Raw genomic sequence first — 18798 nt, forward strand, 5'->3', positions numbered from 1 at the left:
ACACCCGAAGTGTTGCTTATATCCACAGCCTGCTTGGTCTCGACATGGCAAAGCAGCTTGAAGCTTCATTGCCTCATTAGCAGCCGGTCGCCGCATGTTACGCAGAGCGGCTTGTAATGTGGGACTCACCTACCGGTCTGGGACAAATCCATTCTGCTGTCTCTTCTCTGGGCCTTTTCCCCTTTGCAAAGAAACTATCCAAAGACATCTGATCTGTTTCTTACTCATTTTGCTGCTTATGGGCTCAGTGTTGGCGCGCAAGTAACCAGACTTCCAGTGATTCACTTCCTGCTAAAGAGCCCCCTGGTGGTTGAAGAAAAATCCACATATAAACGACTTATAGTCCGGAAAATACGGTAAATTTAAAAAAAAATCTGAATATTCTCAGGTATTGTTCAGGGGGCCGGACCAAATGTGGAGGCGGGCCGGATCTGGCCCGCGGGCCGTAGTTTGGGGACCCCTGCACTACAGCAAGTTGAGCTGATGTTTCTTGGTGCAACCCTGACTTGTTTCCACTTTAAGCATTCAAATAAGTATTTCTATTGTGACAGGAACTGTCAATGCCTTCCTGTGCATCTCTGCTTAAATAAAACCTTTGTCTGAGGTTCGTCACATTCACTTGGATTGTCTCAGGTTGATTTTTTTAAACTGGGCTAATCAGCAAACAGAAGGAGAAGTAGTGAACAATGACGTAAATTATCTGTTCTCTTGTAGTCTGGCTGTAATATTAGCAATGACAGCAGAGAAAGCAGCTGTTCACTGCGTGTTGGTCACACTTCCAAATATTGAATTAAAATTCAGAGGTGCCACTTTTGGATCAGCACTTCTCTCTTCACAGTGGAGGATGGCTGTTTACAGCATGGTCAATTTTCAGTAAGCTTCTTGGTGTCAAGCTGGTACATCACATGTCACAGACAAACGTTAGGTAAAATTTAAAACTTGAACATAGTCCACGTCCTCTCAAGAGCCGTGGGCCCAGACTCTGGACTAAGCAAAGCGTAAAACACGGGTCTGGTTTTTTCCCAGGCTCCCTCTGACTTCTTTCCCTAACCCTAAAATCCAAACTACACTGATACGTGAACTTAAAACATATTTGGACAGGTTTTCATGTCAAACCCAAGATGATGTCTTTTATGGATGAAATGATTAATTTGGTTCATGTATTGATTATTAGAATAATTAACTAATTTAGTAACGGTAATTTGGTATACAGACTCAAAGGCTGAAAGACCATATTCAGAGAACTAAGCCAAAGCTTTACATAAATATGGATTTTGCATTTAAGAAAAAAAAATTGTCTGTAAATCTATTCTACCCAGAACTCAAGTGACCATTTTAGCTTCATATACATGTATACATATGTAAACATCTTTATTTTTTTCCATTTCATTCCTCATAGAGTTCATCTTTGGTGCTGCAGGCTCCAGGCTGCTGCTGAGTCACCATGAAAAGGTTCAGGCGACATGGAACAGAGTCCCAGCGGGATCGCCTCAAACAGGAGCTCTTCCAATTCACCAAGGCAAGTTCATTCTTTTCACCACTGACCTCATTATCAGTGGTGGAGGTGAAGGTCATGTCATCATATTTTTCAGATGGTTAACTTGCATGTGTTGAGTTGAAATGAAGAGTAAATGTTCAAAGAACAGATGATATGATAGCTTTCCAAATGTATAAAGTCTTAATTCAGTTCCTTAATGCATCAGCTCATTAAGTTTGCATGTATGAGAATATTCCAGGCATTACTAATGTCTAATCCCCTACTAACAGTAAGTGACTTTACAATGCAGTGAAAGTGTAACCTTCACTTTCACTGTTTTATGAGTGATGGAGTGAAAATGGTCACAAGAATCGATCTATCAAATAATTCCTGATTTTAGTCATGTTACCTCATAGCACACAATGCTTTAGGAAGGCTAATGTAACAAAACTAAAATTCTCCAAATAACATGTGCAACCTTTCAATACAGTACCAGACATGCACTGCAGGGCATGTCTGGGCAGACAACTAAACTCCCATTAATCTTTTTATTCTATATATTTATATTTATACTTTTTATTATTACTTATTTATTTTAATATTATTCAAGACTTGCAACAAAATTTTATTCAATATGTACATTTGAGTAACAATAAACTAAGTCTGTCTGTCTGTTTACTGTCCTGTGCAGACTGTGGAACATGGATTCCCCCATCAGCCCAGCGCTCTGGGATACAGTTCTTCTCTTCAGCTCATGGCCATTGGAACTCGCTCTGGAGCCATCAAGCTGTATCCCTCTCAGAAACTGATGCTTCTTTAATAGGAAGGACATGGTTCTAAGACTGAACTATGTGTTGCAGCTCTGCTCACTGGCCCTCATTTATCAACATGTAGTGCAAACTTGCACACTAAAGTGAAAAAAGGACAATTTACAGGACCACAAGCTAGCTGAGTGGTAGAATGAGTTAACCATATATAGAAGCTACAGGCCTCAGTGCAGTTGTTCCCGGTGCGATTTCTGGCCCAATGGCATTTTCTGCTTGTCTTCCCCTCTTCTCTCTGCCCTTCTGCCTGTCCACGTACCAGTAAAGAAAGGCTACTTGAGCCATTTAACCTTAAAGCAAAACTTAGAAATGTCTGATTTATCAAACCAGGTGTACACTGGCCAGTAACTGCTTACAGACCAAGAGTTGCAGGAAATATAAGGTCAGATCTGTATTTACTTATTGCCTCAGTGGCTTTGCCCACAGAATTTGCAAAATGAATGAACATAAAATGATAAAAATAGAGATTTCTATGAGACATCAAACTGACATTGCCACATGATTAATGGATGTTAAAATGCAAATAAAAGCTAAAACTGTAACTTGCAATAGATGTGCAACTTGTGCTTTTTATATCATTGTCTGACCAAAAAAAAAAAAAATTAGGAATTTATTTGAAATTTTATCCAGCATGTGGACAGTTTGAGATCCCTCAGACAGATCAGTGCATTACAGTATAAGACATCAAATTACTCCAACATTGATCCAGAATGAAGTCCAAATAATCATTTCAGACACTTCCTTTGACATTTTTTCAGCTGATCCAAGACCACTCAACTGCCTGAGTAACTCCATGCAGTAACCTGTGTGCAAAATGTGCAGTTCTCAGATATTCTGTCGAAAAGATATGACGACAAAGAAACCAGCTGGAAGAGCACTTCCTTTAGGCTTGTGTACAAAAGCTAGGCTTAGTCACAGCTTCCTAAAAATATTTCCTATACTGCATTAGATTTTCTTACCTTTTGTAATCAGTCAAAAATAACTCCAAAAAAATGCATTTCTAAGTCTTTGACTGCTAAGCGTAAGCCACCTTTGGGAGGAAACTGATGAGAGTAAAGTTTTCTCCATTGGACTGAGCCTCTGATTGCTTAGAGGATCCACCAGGGGGCAGAGTGCAGTCCCCTTCACACACAACAAAAGGGATTATTTCACCAAATGTTATTTATTAATTTTTTTTTTTTACACTTTTATTGTTCCGTGAATGAACCAGAACCATGAATGAAACTTATTGAGTGCACATCCTGTAAATTCAGACTGTCCTTAACTGGAGCGCAGGTACGGCGCTCCTGGAGTGGAGTTCATGGGTCTCCATGATGAAAATGCTGCTGTCACACAGGTGTTCTTCATGCCTCATCAGGTACAGTAAGGAAAAATGACAGGCAGAGCTCACAGCAGTCACACACTACCTCCAACCTTTGTTGTGTTGGTACAGGTGGAGCTGGTGACTCTGCTGGACGACAACAGTCTGCACATGTGGACTTTACGAAGCCACAAAGGACTTTCAGAGCTGCTTGAGATAGGCCGTTTCCTGCTGACCGGACCACCTGGGTACACAGACATACTGACACAAACCAGCTCTTCACTCTTACTCCATCCCATCCCGAGCTGCTCAGGTGGTTCTCACCTGGCTGGAGCAGCGATCAATGTTGCTCCCTTTCAGAGGGATGGAGCTGGAGGTTGACCTTCTTGTAACTTTCTTGTTTGTGTGAATGCCAGGGCCCCCCCCAGTGTGACCAGAGTGACTGCAGTGCTGACTCACTCCTCAGGGGAGCTGCTATTGTTGGGAACAGAAGGTGGACATGTGTTCATTGTAGAAGTCCCAGGATTCAGAGAGTTGGAAGAGATGAACATCAGCCTTGACCAAATCACCAGCTGGTGAGGAATCTCTCATTTATGTCATCTTGAGCAACTAAAGTCCTTTATACTCTGCAGGGCTGGACACTGAGCCAGCCATGCTTCAATCCTGGCTTTTGCGTTTTTTGCATTAGCACTTCCAACCTGGTCCCATCTGGAACCCTCAAAGCTGTGCTTCCAATCAGGGCTGAAGTCAGCTGTTTATTGGTGCATTGGCTGCAGGGGTGAGACTGTAAAGAGTCATCATCCAGATTTTTTAGAGGTCCGTTTAGACTTTCACAGTGTCTGCTGTTTTCACAGATGGGGTCAATGACTATAGAGCCACCTCACTATAAGCTGCACCCACAAAATAAAAATAAAAAACCAGAAATGTACATATATAAGCCGCACCGGGCGCTGCACAAGTCTGTGTCCTTAATAAATTTGCTATTAAGGACGCAGCCCTGCATCTCCAATGCTGACCCATGGATTTGTTCACCCTGAGCTTACATGCAGTGGCTATTGATCTGTACTGCCAGATCGATAGCCTACAGTCATGGCCAAAAGTTTTGAGAATGACACAAATATTATATTTTCACATGATCTGCTGCCCTCTGGTTTTCATGTGTGTATGTCAGATGTTTTCATCACATACAGAAATACAATTGCAGTCATATTATGAGTAACAAAAACTTTTATTGACAGTTAGAATGAGTTAATGCAGCAAGTCAATATTTGCAGTGTTGACCCCTTTTCTTCAGGACTTCTGCAATTCTCCCTTGGCATGCTCTGAATCAACTTCTGAACCTAATCCTGACTGATAGCAGTCCATTCTTGCACAATCAATGCTTGCATTTTGTCAGAATTCCTAGGTTTTTGTTTGTCCACCTGTCTCTTGATGATTGACCACAAGTTTTCAATGGGATTAAGATCTGGGGAGTTTCCAGGCCATGGACCCAAAATCTCTGTTTTGATCCCTGAGCCAGTTGGTTATCACCTTTGCTTTATGGCAAAGTGCTCCATCATGCTGGAAAAGGCATTGTTCATCACCAAACTGCTCTTGGACGGTTGGGAGAAGTTGCTCTCGGAGGACATTCTGGTACCCATCTTTATTCATGGCTGTGTTTTTAGGCAAGACTGTGAGAGAGCCGACTCCCTTGGCTGAGAAGCAACCCCACACATGAATGGTTTCAGGATGCTTTACAATTGGCATGAGACAAGACTGGTGGTAGCGCTCACCTCGTCTTCTCCGAACAAGCTGTTTTCCAGATGTCCCAAACAATCGGAAAGGGGATTCATCAGAGAAAATGACTTTACCCCAGTCCTCAGCAGTCCACTCCCTGTACCTTTTTCAGAACATCAGTCTGTCCCTGATGTTTTTCCTGGAGAGAAGTGGCTTCTTTGCTGCCCTCCTTGAGACCAGGCCTTGCTCCAAGAGTCTCCGCCTCACAGTGCGTGCAGATGTACTCACACCTGCCTGCTGCCATTCCTGAGCAAGCTCTGCACTTCTGGTAGCCCGATCCCGCAGATGAAACACTTTTAAGAGACGGTCCTGGCACTTGCTGGTCTTTCTTGGGCGCCCTGGAGCCTTTTTGGCAACAATGGAACCTCTCTCCTTGAAGTTCTTGATGATGCGATAGATTGTTGACTGAGGTGCAATCTTTCTAGCTGCTCTTCCCTGTTAGGCCATTTTTGTGCAGTGCAATGATCACTGCACATGTTTCTTTAGAGATAACCATGGTTCACAGAAGAGAAACAATAATGCCAAGCACCAGCCTCTTTTTAAAGTGTCCAGTGGTGTCATTCTTACTTAATCATTTTCTAGGTAAATATTGACTTTGCAATTAATTGCTGTTAAGCTGATCACTCTTTATCACATTCTGGAGTATATGCAAATTGCCATTATAAAAACTGAAGCAGTAGACTTTGTAAAAATTAACATTTGAATCATTCTCAAAACTTTTGGCCATGACTGTACAACTTAAAAGCGGCATCATATGAACATCTTTGTGTTGTTTCCATGATGAGGGGGTATGAATTTGAAAACATTTCTCTGTTGTGCCTGCTGCTAACATGTGCTTGTTCTAAATGAAAATCACCACTTCTTCTTTGGTTTCCAATTATGACTTCCAATGATTCACTTTCTGCTAAAGAGCCCCGTGGTGGATGAAGATAAATAGCCTCAGAAAAGCCCCACCGGTCTATAAGCCGCATGGTTCAAAGCGTGGCAAAAAAAGTAGCGGCTTATAGTCTGAAAAATATGGTAATAAAATCAAAGGATTCCATGTAGTTTATGAGCTCTGTGGTAGCCTGAACATGTATAACCTCACAACTTCCAGGTCTGCATTACTTGTGTGTAATTAAATGTCTCAGGGTTTTGATGTTGATCTGGAGGATAATTAGGTGCTCTGTTCTACACTGGACAGTTGTATTACAAGCTCCACTTCAGCCAAAAATGTTAATTTTTAAGATCAGAAGTTGGCAAGTCTCTGAACGAAGGCATCCCCGCAAGACACAGTAGTGTGCCACTGTTTAGCTGTGCCAAACGCACTAAACAATTTTTTTTAAATTGATGTAGTAAAAATGTAAAGATGAGGTAATTATTTTCCTCAACTTCCTTGCTAACAAGTGCTTACAGAAGGAGCTGGACAGGACAATGAAGAATGAAAGTGTTCTGCGCTCCCTGAGGAGATGACTTCAGCAGGAATTTCATTGACATGACGGTCCCTACCTACCTTCCAGGCGGCTCTCTGCTCAATGCAAAAACAACCAGGGCCATCTGAAAGGGATTAGACTGAATTCTGCAGCGCAAAAGGCCTTTAGAAGTTGATTTGAGTTATAGATCTGAGAGCCTCTAAATGGGATGATGCAAAGTATAAGTATTTAGGCTTGAAGAGTTTTTTCCTATGTTGTTTTAAAACTCTTTCATTGAAAGTCTTCTTCTTATACGTCATGTGGTTGCTCATCTCATATCTGGGTGTGAACACAACTGAAATGGTGAAGCAGAGCATATGTTTTTTCATTCTGAATCTTGTGAGATTAGAAAAGATATTGGAATGTGCTCAAATACAGAATCTCTTTGAACTCCATGACATCGTCAAGCAAAACTCAGCTAATCTGAAGGAAACAAAGCTTGTTCCCTGCTCTCACCTGCCTCTGTCGGCTCTGTTCACAGTTGACTTTTTGTTGTTATTCCAGTGTACCAGATGACTACATTGGCCGTAGGAATCTGGAACATGTTGAGGCCCTGCAGGAGAACCCCGTCAACTCCAATCAGGTTGCTATCGGCTATGGACGGGGACTGATGGTCATCTGGGATTTGGATCACCGCCTTGCCATCCGCCACATCCCGGCCACTCAGGTAAGTGTCAAGAGTGGGAGTGTAATAGCCCAGCTGCCAGCCATCTGCCAGCCCAGCTGCCCTAATCCTCTGAATGTGATCCACCTGTAGCAGCTGGAGAGCATGTGGTGGAAGGAGGATGGAAGCTGCATTCTGAGCTCCCACAGCGATGGAAGCTACTGCTGCTGGACATTGAGGACTGGGGAAGAAAGGGAGGAAGAGGAGAAAACCAATGTTCCATACGGTGAAGAGGAAACTTTTTTTCCCCCCATTTGAACTTCCTGCCACATTTGTAATGTTTGAGGCTGATAATTTATTTTCTTGTTCCAGGACATTTTCCTTGCAAGGCCATCAGTAAAATAGTTCAGCTTCCGACTGCAGGAGGGTGAGCTCATTACACTTAGTAGTCTTTGGACAGTGTCCTCAGTAAATTCTTGCAAATGTTCACCCTGGACATGTTACACATTAACCAGTGGGCAAACCGAACTGAACTGGAACTTGTTTGTGTAGGCCTCCGTTCCTGCTGTTCAGTGGCGGCATGCCACGGGCCAGCTATGGGGACAGACATTGCATCACTGTGATCTACAGTAAAACACAAGTGGCCTTCGACTTTACCTCCAGGATCATCGACTTCTTTGTCACCAGAGATGGCCCCCAGCACACAGGCAGGCTTGAAAACCTCAGGACTTCCTCCTCGTTGGCCTAATAAACCGTCTAGCATTTTCCTGCTGTTTTAGTACAAAGCAGGAAAAGAACCTTTCTGAATATAAATAGGTTCATGCAAAAGGAATTCAAAGAAACTATCTTTAGAGACTGCTCTAATTTATAATGCTAGAACTCAGTCATTATTCGTACATAGACAGAGTGATAGTTTTTGGTAGTTTACTGTCTAGAAACCAGTGAACACATTCACTTTCCAGGGTGCCACTGGGATTACTTACTGTGCCCACGTGTCCAGTTACAGCATTTCAAAAGCTGTCAGAACAGCTTTTGAAATGCAGGGTAACAATTATTGTTGGGCTTAAAGTGGACATTATAATGCATTTAAATCCTTCCTTTTCACATGTAAATTATTTGCTCATGATCTATATAATGTAAAACTGCAATGCAGTTCCTGGTTATTGTAGCTCCATAGACTCCTTGTTTTTTTCTGCGGTCTTTTTAAATGTGAATGAGACATTTTACGCTCCCCTCTAGGTCACAGAGCATTCCACTTCAACCCGTTCAGTGAATTTTTGTAGTTTTTGATACAAATCAAATCCAATTTTATTTGTATAGCACATTTCAGCAGCAAGGCATTTCAAAGTGCGATAACACTTTATGTGACGGGTGTGAATAAGACTGTCATAAACATGACGTAACACCTGTCATGAACATGAGGAAGTCCTCCTCGGTAAATCATGACACTTTTAATACAAAGTTGAAATTATTCAAAATGTCTTTGTTATGACAACTTGTCATTAACCTATACAAAAATGTCTTTATGACAACTTGACATTAATCTAGACAAAAATGTCTCCGTTATGACAACTTGTCATTACCCTAGCCAAAATTGTCATCTTTATGACAACTTGACATTAACCAAGAATCATTATGTCATAATAGTAGTCATAATAATGTCATGAAGTGTTATTGCACTAACAAAACGGTAATTAATATTTCCCCTACCTGAAATAAAGCAAAACAAGTAGGACCAACAATAAACATTTCACTAAGCTTTATTACACTGTCAAATAATTTAATAACACTCATTAATATTTCCTTTTACATCAAGTGGAACAAGTAGTACCAGTTATGAAGATGTCATTAAGTGTTATTACAGTGTCATTAATATTATCTCTTACCTCAAGTAAAGTGAAACAAGTAGCAACAGTTATGAAGATGTCATTAAGTGTCATTAATATTAACTTTTACCTCAAGTGAAGTAAAACTAGTAGCAACAATTATAAAGATGTCATTCGGTGTTATTACAGTGTCAAATGCTATGCTAACAGAGTCACTGATATTAAGTCTTACCTCAAGTGAAGTGATACTGAGCTACTTGTAACTACCATCATAGCTGTAAAACAAACTCTTTGTACATTGGAATAAAACAAAAGATTACTTATTCTTCAAACAGAGGGTTTAACCTCTGTAACTCTGAAACACTGATTGAAAAACTAAAACAGAATTATTTATTCTTTAACTTAAGAAAATAGGTTCTTTCAACAGTTAGCTGTCTCCTTCGTTATAGCATTCCTGTAACGCTCTGAAAACAGGGAGATCTTCTTGTTGTCTTCATTTCCTGGAAGCAGCTCTTTGAAGATGTCCAGAAATGCTCAGGAATTATAGCTGTTCTTGTAATAGTTGTGGTCAATGATAATCATGGTGAAAGCCTTTTTATGAATTCAAACTTGGTGAATCTCTTCTGGACATTTTCATGGCGGGTGATGGCTCAATTCATTGTGGTCACCTAAAAAAAACAACAACCCCTAAACAAAAAAGAAAAATGTGATCTTAATTCAGCATTTATTTAAATACCATTCCAAAAGTGTCCCTTGCTGCACACTGTCAGAATGGTAGACTGGCAGACTAATATCTAGTTAGCATGACGTTATAACGTGCAATACAATTATTTCTTTATAAAAGTAGCATAATAACTAGAGCTGAGGAAAATTATTCTGATCAAATATTTGTTTGGCAGAAACAAATATTCTGCCAAATATTTGTTTCAACAGTTCAGACAGACTGCCACTGTTGTTATTCAAATTGCATCACTTAATGTATAGTTTTAGGCACGTGATTGTACCTTATCATTTAATGAGCATTCAAAATTATTTCCAACCAGATACTCTGGCTTATGGATGTTTTCAAGAAGTTTATTAATAAATAAATAAATAGACTAAACACCAGTTTTACATTTGACAACAGTTAGTCTAAAATGTAACTTATTAACTCAGCTGATGGATGTTGATTCCTGCTCCTCCTTCCCCACTTACCTTTCCCTGCCCACCTCCCTTCATCATGTGTCCTTAGGCTAAAATGGGTCTTCATGTGGCTAAAGTCGGCAAAGCAGAGAACACAAGCATCATGTAACATCAGAAAAGTTGCTAAATAATGCACATAAAAGTTAACTTTGACTAACATATTATCTTTTAATTTGCTATATTAAAATTGGAGGGAAAAATCTATTTGCCTGCCTTTAAAATATGTCTAAGATTAAGGGCTAACCTTACAGTAATGGAGTTTAATAACTTTAGCTAACATTAAATTACAGCTAGGTACCATTAGCTTGAATTGTTCATATGTAACATTACAAAGAAAGAGAACATAGTCAATGTTGTTTTCTCAAAGAAAATGTGAAGTTAAGAAGTTAAGTCATAACGAAGGCATTTTGAATAATGTCAACTTTGTATTAAAAGTGTCACGATTTACCGAATGACACTTTATGACAATAGTCATAAAGTGTCATGAAGACTTTCTCATGTTCATGACAGGTCTTATGTCATGGTTATGACGGTATTATGACAGTCTTATTTACACCCTGTAAAATAAAGTGTTACCCAAAGTGCTTTACATCATTAAACACAAAACACAGAGTCATGAAACATTGCATAAACAGTAAAAAATATAACATTTCTTGCCAAGTCAAAGTTCTGCCCTTTCAATCGGCTGAAAAAAAACACATTTTAAAAATTATCTACCAGCAGAGAAACTTTTTATTCCAAAGTTTATTGAAGATGTCAACAACAGAAGACTTATCTGTTTTTAGCTGCACCATGTAGCACTTTGAGATTTTTATTAATGAAAAGTGCGCTATAAATTAAATTGATGATGATGATGAAGACTGGTGCCAATGTCTGACCCAGAGCAGGAGAATGAAGACAAGCCTGCAGAACCACACATTAAAATGAAAGCATCACCATGGTATTATTACTGTATTATTATACTGCGTCAACTGGGACTCTAAACCCCGTAGGACTTTAGTTAAACGTCGTTTAACTGGGACTCTAAACCCCGTAGGACTTTAGTTAAACGTCGTTTAACTGGGACTCTAAACCCCGTAGGACTTTAGTTAAACGTCGTTTAAATGGGACTCTAACCAACGTTTTACTCAAGGGACTCTAACCCGAATAGGGCTACGAGTGGGGGACAGTACCCGCTCCTCTCCGGGGGGGCTTTACATCATTAAAAATTAAACACAGCGTAACAATATGAATGAAGTAAATGAAGCCTCGACATAATTAACAAATTGGCAAACGAGACCATCAAGAATGTCACTGAATGCATTTGGGTCATGTGTTTAATGAGACAAAAATCAAAAAATCAAAGCCAAATAATTATTTTCAAATCATGCAATAGTTATATCAAGAGGCCAGCTAAACGAAGAGATGGTACAACGCTACTGTCGAGCTAATGGCCAGAACACACAAAATTCATGTCTAAAATAAGCTTTGCCGTCATTTTAGCATTATTAGCAGCTTACTGCTTTGCTGTGAACCTCATTTCTACATAGAGAAGGATCTTACTCCTCAATCAAAGTCTTTTGGAAAATCCCTCTTTGCTGCCAGAGGTTGCAGAAGCACTCCTCTTTAAGTGCTCCATGCAAACAGACTTTCCCCACTGATGTGGGAACATTCCCGAGAAAAATAAAATTGAACCAGATGCTTTGAACATGCTCTGATGCTGGTGGATGGTGTAAGGAATCTTGTGCGTTAATACACTTTAGAACCGAATATTTTGACTTATCTACTTCTAACTTAGGCATTACTGAACTTGGGCTACAAAATCAATGCAAGGAAAAAATGGCAGATTCACAAAACTGATTAGCAGAAAATCGTGACCTTGTTTACCAGTTCCACATCAAATGCAGTGGAACTGCATTTGCAGAACAGTCTATTGATTCTTGTCTAGAATAAATTGCCTGCTCTAGACAAGAACAAGCAATTGAGAAAAATGAACAGACTGAAAAATATAACCCAAAAAGAAAAAAATGACCGGGACCGGGACAAATTAAATACAAATTTATGCATCCCTAGACGCTCAAAGTACACAAATTTATTCAAGGGCTAAAAAAGTGGATTTTGCATGACATATCACCTTTAAAATGAACCTGTGCTTCAGTTTGATCAAAACTTGAAGCATAGACATACAGCAGGTGAAAACAGATCAAGCTTCTTTTCTGAACCATATGAATCGTGTGGTGAAACAAAGACCAGTGGCAATGATCTGCATCCAAATGTCTTCAGTTTGATTAACACATGATTATTTCTCTCATGCTCCCTCAGCTTGGTGTGGTTCTGAGAATCTCTGCATGTCTCTGCAGGAGAGCCCAGCGCGCTGGTGGTACTGGTGGAGGAGGAGCTGGTTGTCATAGACCTGCAGACGGAAGGCTGGCCTGTTATTCAGACACCTTACCTGGTTCCGCTCCACAGTTCAGCCATCACCTGCTCCCACCATGTGTCTGCCATTCCCCTTAAACTATGGGAAAGGATTATTGCTGCTGGAGTTGTCCAGAACACTCAGTACTCAAAAAAGGTTCCCATGTTGGCAGGAAGTTATTTTTATTCCTTCATGAATTTAAACATGATCTGTCTAATTATTGTGTCAAAACCTGTTTCATCCAAAATTTCTTTTCAATAAACGAGACGTTCCTGTAATATTGAAAAGCTTTTTACGCAACAGATCTCCATTCACTGATGGAAAAACTGACATTGCACGATATACTCTACAGTCATATTTTTCCTGTTTTAACATGATGGACTTCCCTGTTTTCCTGTTAGCCTTGGCCGATAACAGGAGGTCAGAACCTGGCCCCAGATCCTCCACAGAGGGACCTGTTGCTCACTGGGTCAGTTCATCTCTTTTTTTCACATGTTCCACAAATCCACCTTAAAATACAGCACATGTTAACAGTACATTCTTTATTGGTTCATACAGACATGAGGATGGAACTGTGCGCTTTTGGGATGCATCAGGAGTTTGCCTGTATCCTCTGTACAAGCTGTCCACAGCGGCAGTGTTCAATGCAGATGCTGACCTTAATGACAACATGAGCCAAGGCGCTGAAGGAGAGTGGCCACCCTTCCGAAAGGTTGTGTGTTCTGCAATCTACATTTTGCTTCTTTAGAATGAGAAGGAGCAGATACCCAGTGGAAGGCTTTTTCTGCTCTGGTGGCTGGGGTACTAATATGAAAACTTTCAATTGAAAGACTTGTATGTTCTGATCTAAGAGTTTGTTGTTTTTACATTATTTTCACGGTGCAGCAGTTGGTAGCAGCAAGAAAGTCCTGGGTTCAAGTCCCGAACTGGGATCTTTCTGCTGGAGCTTGCTTGTTCTCTCTGTGCATGCGTGGGTTCCTTCTGGGTGCTCTGGCTCTCCCCACCGTCCATGACATGACTGTTTGGTTTCTTGGTCTCTTGTATTGGCGAACTGTCCAGGGCGTACATCTCCCCCTCTCTTTTGCGTAATGGCTAAGTATCCTGGTTGTGTCATTTCTTTACAGGTTGGCTGCTTCGACCCATACAGTGATGACCCAAGGCTTGGAATCCAGAAGATCCATCTATGCAAATATAGTGGCTACCTTACTGTTGCTGGCACTGCAGGACAGGTGATGACACACATAACATCGTTTGAATTTATTAAACACCTTGGCAGATCCCCAAGGTTAAAGATATTGTTGGAACAACAATAGTTGAAAATGTTAATGACATTTATCTTGATAAAGTGGACAAAAGTGAAAGACACTTTGGACAAAGTCTCAAAACAAAACCTTAAAGTGGCATGAATATGGCATTTATTAAGAACATCATAGACTTGATTTCTGAACCATTTACATGTACATGCAATCTGTCATTTATAAGAGACCATCAAAATTGCTAAATTTCATGATCTCTTATGTGCATAAAATTTAGGTTTTAACTTTTGTAGGTTATAAAATTAAGGCTGTAATTATATATCAATATAATGCCCCATTTCCATCGGCTCTACTTCAGCGTCTCGGCTCTACTTCAGAGTTAACGCGTTTCCACAGGCCCAGTGTTCTGACTATCAGTGCTTCCTCGTCAGATTTTCCTACCATAGCACGGGATAGAGAGCTATGTCTATCTGTCAATGCTACGCATCCACAACTGCTACCGTCATGTTTACAAATTGAAAACTATAGTGCAGGGTCCCCAAAGTTTTTTCTGTGAGGGCCACATAACTTTTCCCTTCTCTGGTGGGGGGCCGGAGTCAGTTTGTAACAGAAAAAGTGTGACGATTGCAGGAGTACCTAAATGTAAAAATGGATTCTTTTCCAGAAAGCACAATCAAATAACTCTTTCTGGGTTCTTCACAGAACAAAACTCAGGAAATAAATAACACTATTAATGAAATAAATAATAGCCAAATAACCCTCTCTGGGTTCTTCACAGAAAAAAATCCAGTTAATAACACTATTTATGAAATTAATTTTCATAAAAAACTTCCATATTTTCCGGACTATAAGCCGCAGATATCTGTCGCTCTAGGTTTTCCACAATGATGCAGCACGCAGCAGAGGGGGGCGGATACCCAAAATTTGAGTCATAACAGGTCAATTGAATATCACATTTATTACAGTTGAAAAAGAAAGAGGTCCCAAGTTTAGATTTAACAGAACTGATTACGGTAGTTTCCGAACGGTAAATGTAACAGTAAAAGTGCTGATCCTTAATGTCTGCTACTCGCATGTGCTAAATGAAAATGGGCGCTTTCTTCTTCTTCTACTTTTTCTTCTTCTTCTTCTTCTTCTTCTTTAGATTTTAACAGCAGCTTGTATCCATTATTGTTGCACTGCTGCCATCTATTGAATCCTAACATCTATACCTCAAATTCTCATAATGATCCCAGTATTATAAGTACTATAAGTAAAATCTAAACGCTCTCTGGTATTGTTCATGGGGCCAGACCAAATGTGGAGGCGGGCCGGATGCGGCCCACGGGCCGTAGTTTGGGGACCACTGCTATAACGGTTTGTGTTAATGTTAAATACATTATATAAGATTATTTGAGTGATGGGACTGAAGTGGAAGCTAAGTTATGCTTAGCATGGCATTGGAACTATTTATTTAGAGTTGTTTTTTTAAATTATGTTGTGTTTTAATGTCAGCTGTGGTTGTTTTAAAGTTGGTATGGTATGGTATATACGTGACAAAACCACAAGATCACTTCATTTGAATATCCTTTACACGTTTAAAATGAAAAGCTATAGAATAGTATAGATGTGTGCACTAATCCTTTTATTAGAATATCCTGCATTGTAAAAAATATTTAAATACAGAGGTATTTGTAAGAATAAAACGGTATCAGACATGGGAAACAAGTTTTTATTGGAATTAAATTAAACACAGACATCTTCAAATACATATCACCGCAACTCCGCGCATTAATACGTTGCATAGCAGTCTATTCTCAAATTCACTGCAGCCACAATGTATCCAGTGAACTGTGCAGGTAACTGTGTACCTGAAATTACAGTATATGCTTAATGTACACTATTATTACACCACTATTTCACAGCTTCAATCCCACATATTATTGCTGCCAACATGCTCTGATTAGCATGGTTTAATGAAAAAGAGCGTTATCAAACTAAAATATTTTAAAGTACATCGACAGGGTATAAAGCCAGGTATAAATAACATAAATTGAATAAAGCTTGTTTTAATCTTCGAAATAAAACGGACTAAATGAAACTTCCACATGTAGGATGTATTGATAAGAAATCTGCTGAGTAAGAAGTATGTAGGACCACAAGATAGGATAGATTCATGGGTAGCACAGAAAGATAGAACACCTGTTCAGTCTGCAGCAGGGTGACGCCTCCTGGCGGTGGGAGGTATAGCGCCCCACCTCCAGTCGCTGTGCTTAGTTACTATGCGACTTAATCAGAGGTAAAAATTGGCACTCGCCACTGGCCAAATGCGGGTAAAAGTATGAAGTGGCCTGTAAATTGCAGCAACGCAATTTACAGGCCAACTGTGACTGTTGACAATTTGAAGAGAAAAAAAAAAAGCTGCATTCAGTCTGAACTTTTGTCCAGGGTAGGAGTGGCTGACTGGACTACAGACTGAAGCACATACTGTATATGGAATGGACCTAATCTGTTATAATTTAACAAAAGAAAATATCCATCCATCCATTTTCTGTGCACCCTTGTCCCCATTGGGGTCGGGAGGGTTGCTGGTGCCTATCTCCAGCTAACGTTCCGGGCGAGAAGCACGGTACACCCTGGACAGGTCGCCAGTCTGTCGCAGGGCAACACAGAGACCGACGGGACAAACAACCATGCACGCACACACTCACACTCACACCTAGGGACAATTTAGAGAGACCAATTAACCTGAAGTCATGTTTTTAGATTGTGGGAGGAAGCCGGAGTACCCGGAGAGAACCCACCATGCACAGGGAGAACATGCAAACTCCATGCAGAAAGACCCCGGGCCGGGAATCGAACACATGGAGCATAAAATCAGCCAACAAAATCATTCAGACTTTACTTATTTTATTCACTTTCAAAAGAGACGCTTTTACCATTACAGTCGGGAAGAGTTTCTAAAAAAGTCTGTGCAGCGTCTGAGGAAAAGTAGGAGGCAGCTGATTATATGGACTGAAGACACTCCCTGAAATCACACCATGTCTCTGTGGCCTGATCAGTTTCTGTTTACTGAGAAATTGGCCTTGACAGTGGTTCTTAACCTGGATTCGATCGAACCCCAGGGGTTCGGTGAGTCGGTCTCAGGGGTTCGGCGGAGCCTCTGCAGCAGAGATAAAGACACACTTGTGTAAAGTCGTAATGACGCCCCGCTTTGCCATCACTTGCTGCAGAGGATCACGTTACATTGCTTAGCCAATCAGAGCTGCGGAGGAGCACTGATCGAAGGAGTTCCACTCTCAGCATGGATTTGAGCTTGTGTCTTTAATTACTTCAGCAAAACTCACCGTTTTTACCCAATTCTATAGTCAAAATCTGCTCCTTAGTCGCATCTTTTCGGGGTTGCTACTGCCTCTAGTGGCGTGGGGGTGGTAACACAGCTAATATAATTACATTACTAAATCAGAATACCGCAAAATATTCTGCGGTGGGGGGGATGAGAAGGGTTTGGTGAATGCGCATATGAAACTGGGGGGTTCGGTACCTCAACAAAGGTTAAGAACCACTGGTCTAACAGAATCAAAAATGTAACTCTTTACAATGGGTTCCTTTGTCTAACAGCATGTAACTCTTTCTCAACCTTGGTAAAGCGTCTCAACACCACGCAAGCACAGGGAGAACATGCAAACTCCATGCAGAAGGACCCCGGGCCGGGATTTGAACCCAGAGCCTTCTTGCTGCAAGGCAAGAAGGTTGGTAGAGCAGTGGCGCTCTACCAACTGCGCCGCTGTGCAGCTCACAAAAGAAAATATATCAAATATCATTTTTATCGACCGCGACAGCCTTATCCAGTGAAATCCCTCAGTCCTCCTTTGCCTGCCCCTGTCCACCAAGGTTATAAATGGCACCATTTCAGCAAACCGGAGTCCGGGAAAAGTGAGCGGGTACAAGACGAGGCAGGTCAGAAAAACTACGACAACAAAAGCTAAAAAGCATGTAAGCCCATTCAGAGAAGTGTGTCAAACTAACCAATATGTTAATTACCACACAGTAACGTCACAGAGGTAAAGGCGGGGAGGGAGAGAAGCTAATGTAAGAGCGGGGAAGAGGGGATATAAAATACAGGGGTAAAATACAGTAGTTTCCCGGAAAAAACGTGAGACTTGATAGGTATGGGGATAACACAGGAATGATGATGGCCCATGGAATTAATAATGAACACATTTTGAGATGTTTTAGTAATAAGAATAATTGTGAATTTCAATAGAAAACGTAATAAGTAAGGAACAAGAAATAGAACAGTTAGAAAACAGTTATTGATGCCATTTAATCAAGGGCATCAATAATGACTAGACAACTTCAGGGGCACCTGTGTCACATGGGTGGAGTGTTGTGTGGAGTGAGTATAAAAAAAGAGACTGTTCTTTGAGAGCACAATAGTATTTATTTTTCTTTTGTTTGTCTCAACTCTCCATGGAGCTCTGTCATCTCAGTGCTGGTAGCTGCTTCCTCCTGAAAGAGATCGAGTTGTTCTGACTTTTCTCATTATTCACCATTGTGTCAGCCATTTTCCTCTTCTTCTGTTCCCTGGGAAAAGTAATCAGATATTATAGCTTGTAGCATATAAATGTAGATAAATAACAGTTACTAATGTGGAAGTTACATACACAGAAGGAATTGTTTAAAACAGACATGTTACTTTATATCTTTTTTTTAACCATTCAGACA

At 40.5% G+C, this 18798-nt stretch overlaps 1 protein-coding gene across 1 annotated transcript in view; it reads left to right on the plus strand.

Annotated features, from left to right (window-relative positions):
* llgl2 (LLGL scribble cell polarity complex component 2) overlaps window positions 1-18798 on the plus strand; it is a 108113-nt gene that overhangs the window by 47342 nt on the left and 41973 nt on the right. The window contains exons 2-14 of the mRNA XM_008438116.2: window positions 1400-1519; window positions 2169-2266; window positions 3577-3658; window positions 3734-3849; window positions 4018-4176; window positions 7333-7495; window positions 7586-7718; window positions 7805-7859; window positions 7985-8139; window positions 12780-12991; window positions 13237-13304; window positions 13394-13547; window positions 13960-14064. Of these exons, the coding sequence (XP_008436338.1) occupies window positions 1445-1519; window positions 2169-2266; window positions 3577-3658; window positions 3734-3849; window positions 4018-4176; window positions 7333-7495; window positions 7586-7718; window positions 7805-7859; window positions 7985-8139; window positions 12780-12991; window positions 13237-13304; window positions 13394-13547; window positions 13960-14064 (1575 nt within the window). The 5' untranslated portion in view covers window positions 1400-1444. The remainder of the gene's footprint in view (window positions 1-1399; window positions 1520-2168; window positions 2267-3576; window positions 3659-3733; window positions 3850-4017; window positions 4177-7332; window positions 7496-7585; window positions 7719-7804; window positions 7860-7984; window positions 8140-12779; window positions 12992-13236; window positions 13305-13393; window positions 13548-13959; window positions 14065-18798) is intronic.

The sequence above is a fragment of the Poecilia reticulata genome, linkage group LG19 (genome assembly GCF_000633615.1).
Source record: "Poecilia reticulata strain Guanapo linkage group LG19, Guppy_female_1.0+MT, whole genome shotgun sequence".
In the NCBI taxonomy this organism is placed as follows: domain Eukaryota; kingdom Metazoa; phylum Chordata; class Actinopteri; order Cyprinodontiformes; family Poeciliidae; genus Poecilia; species Poecilia reticulata.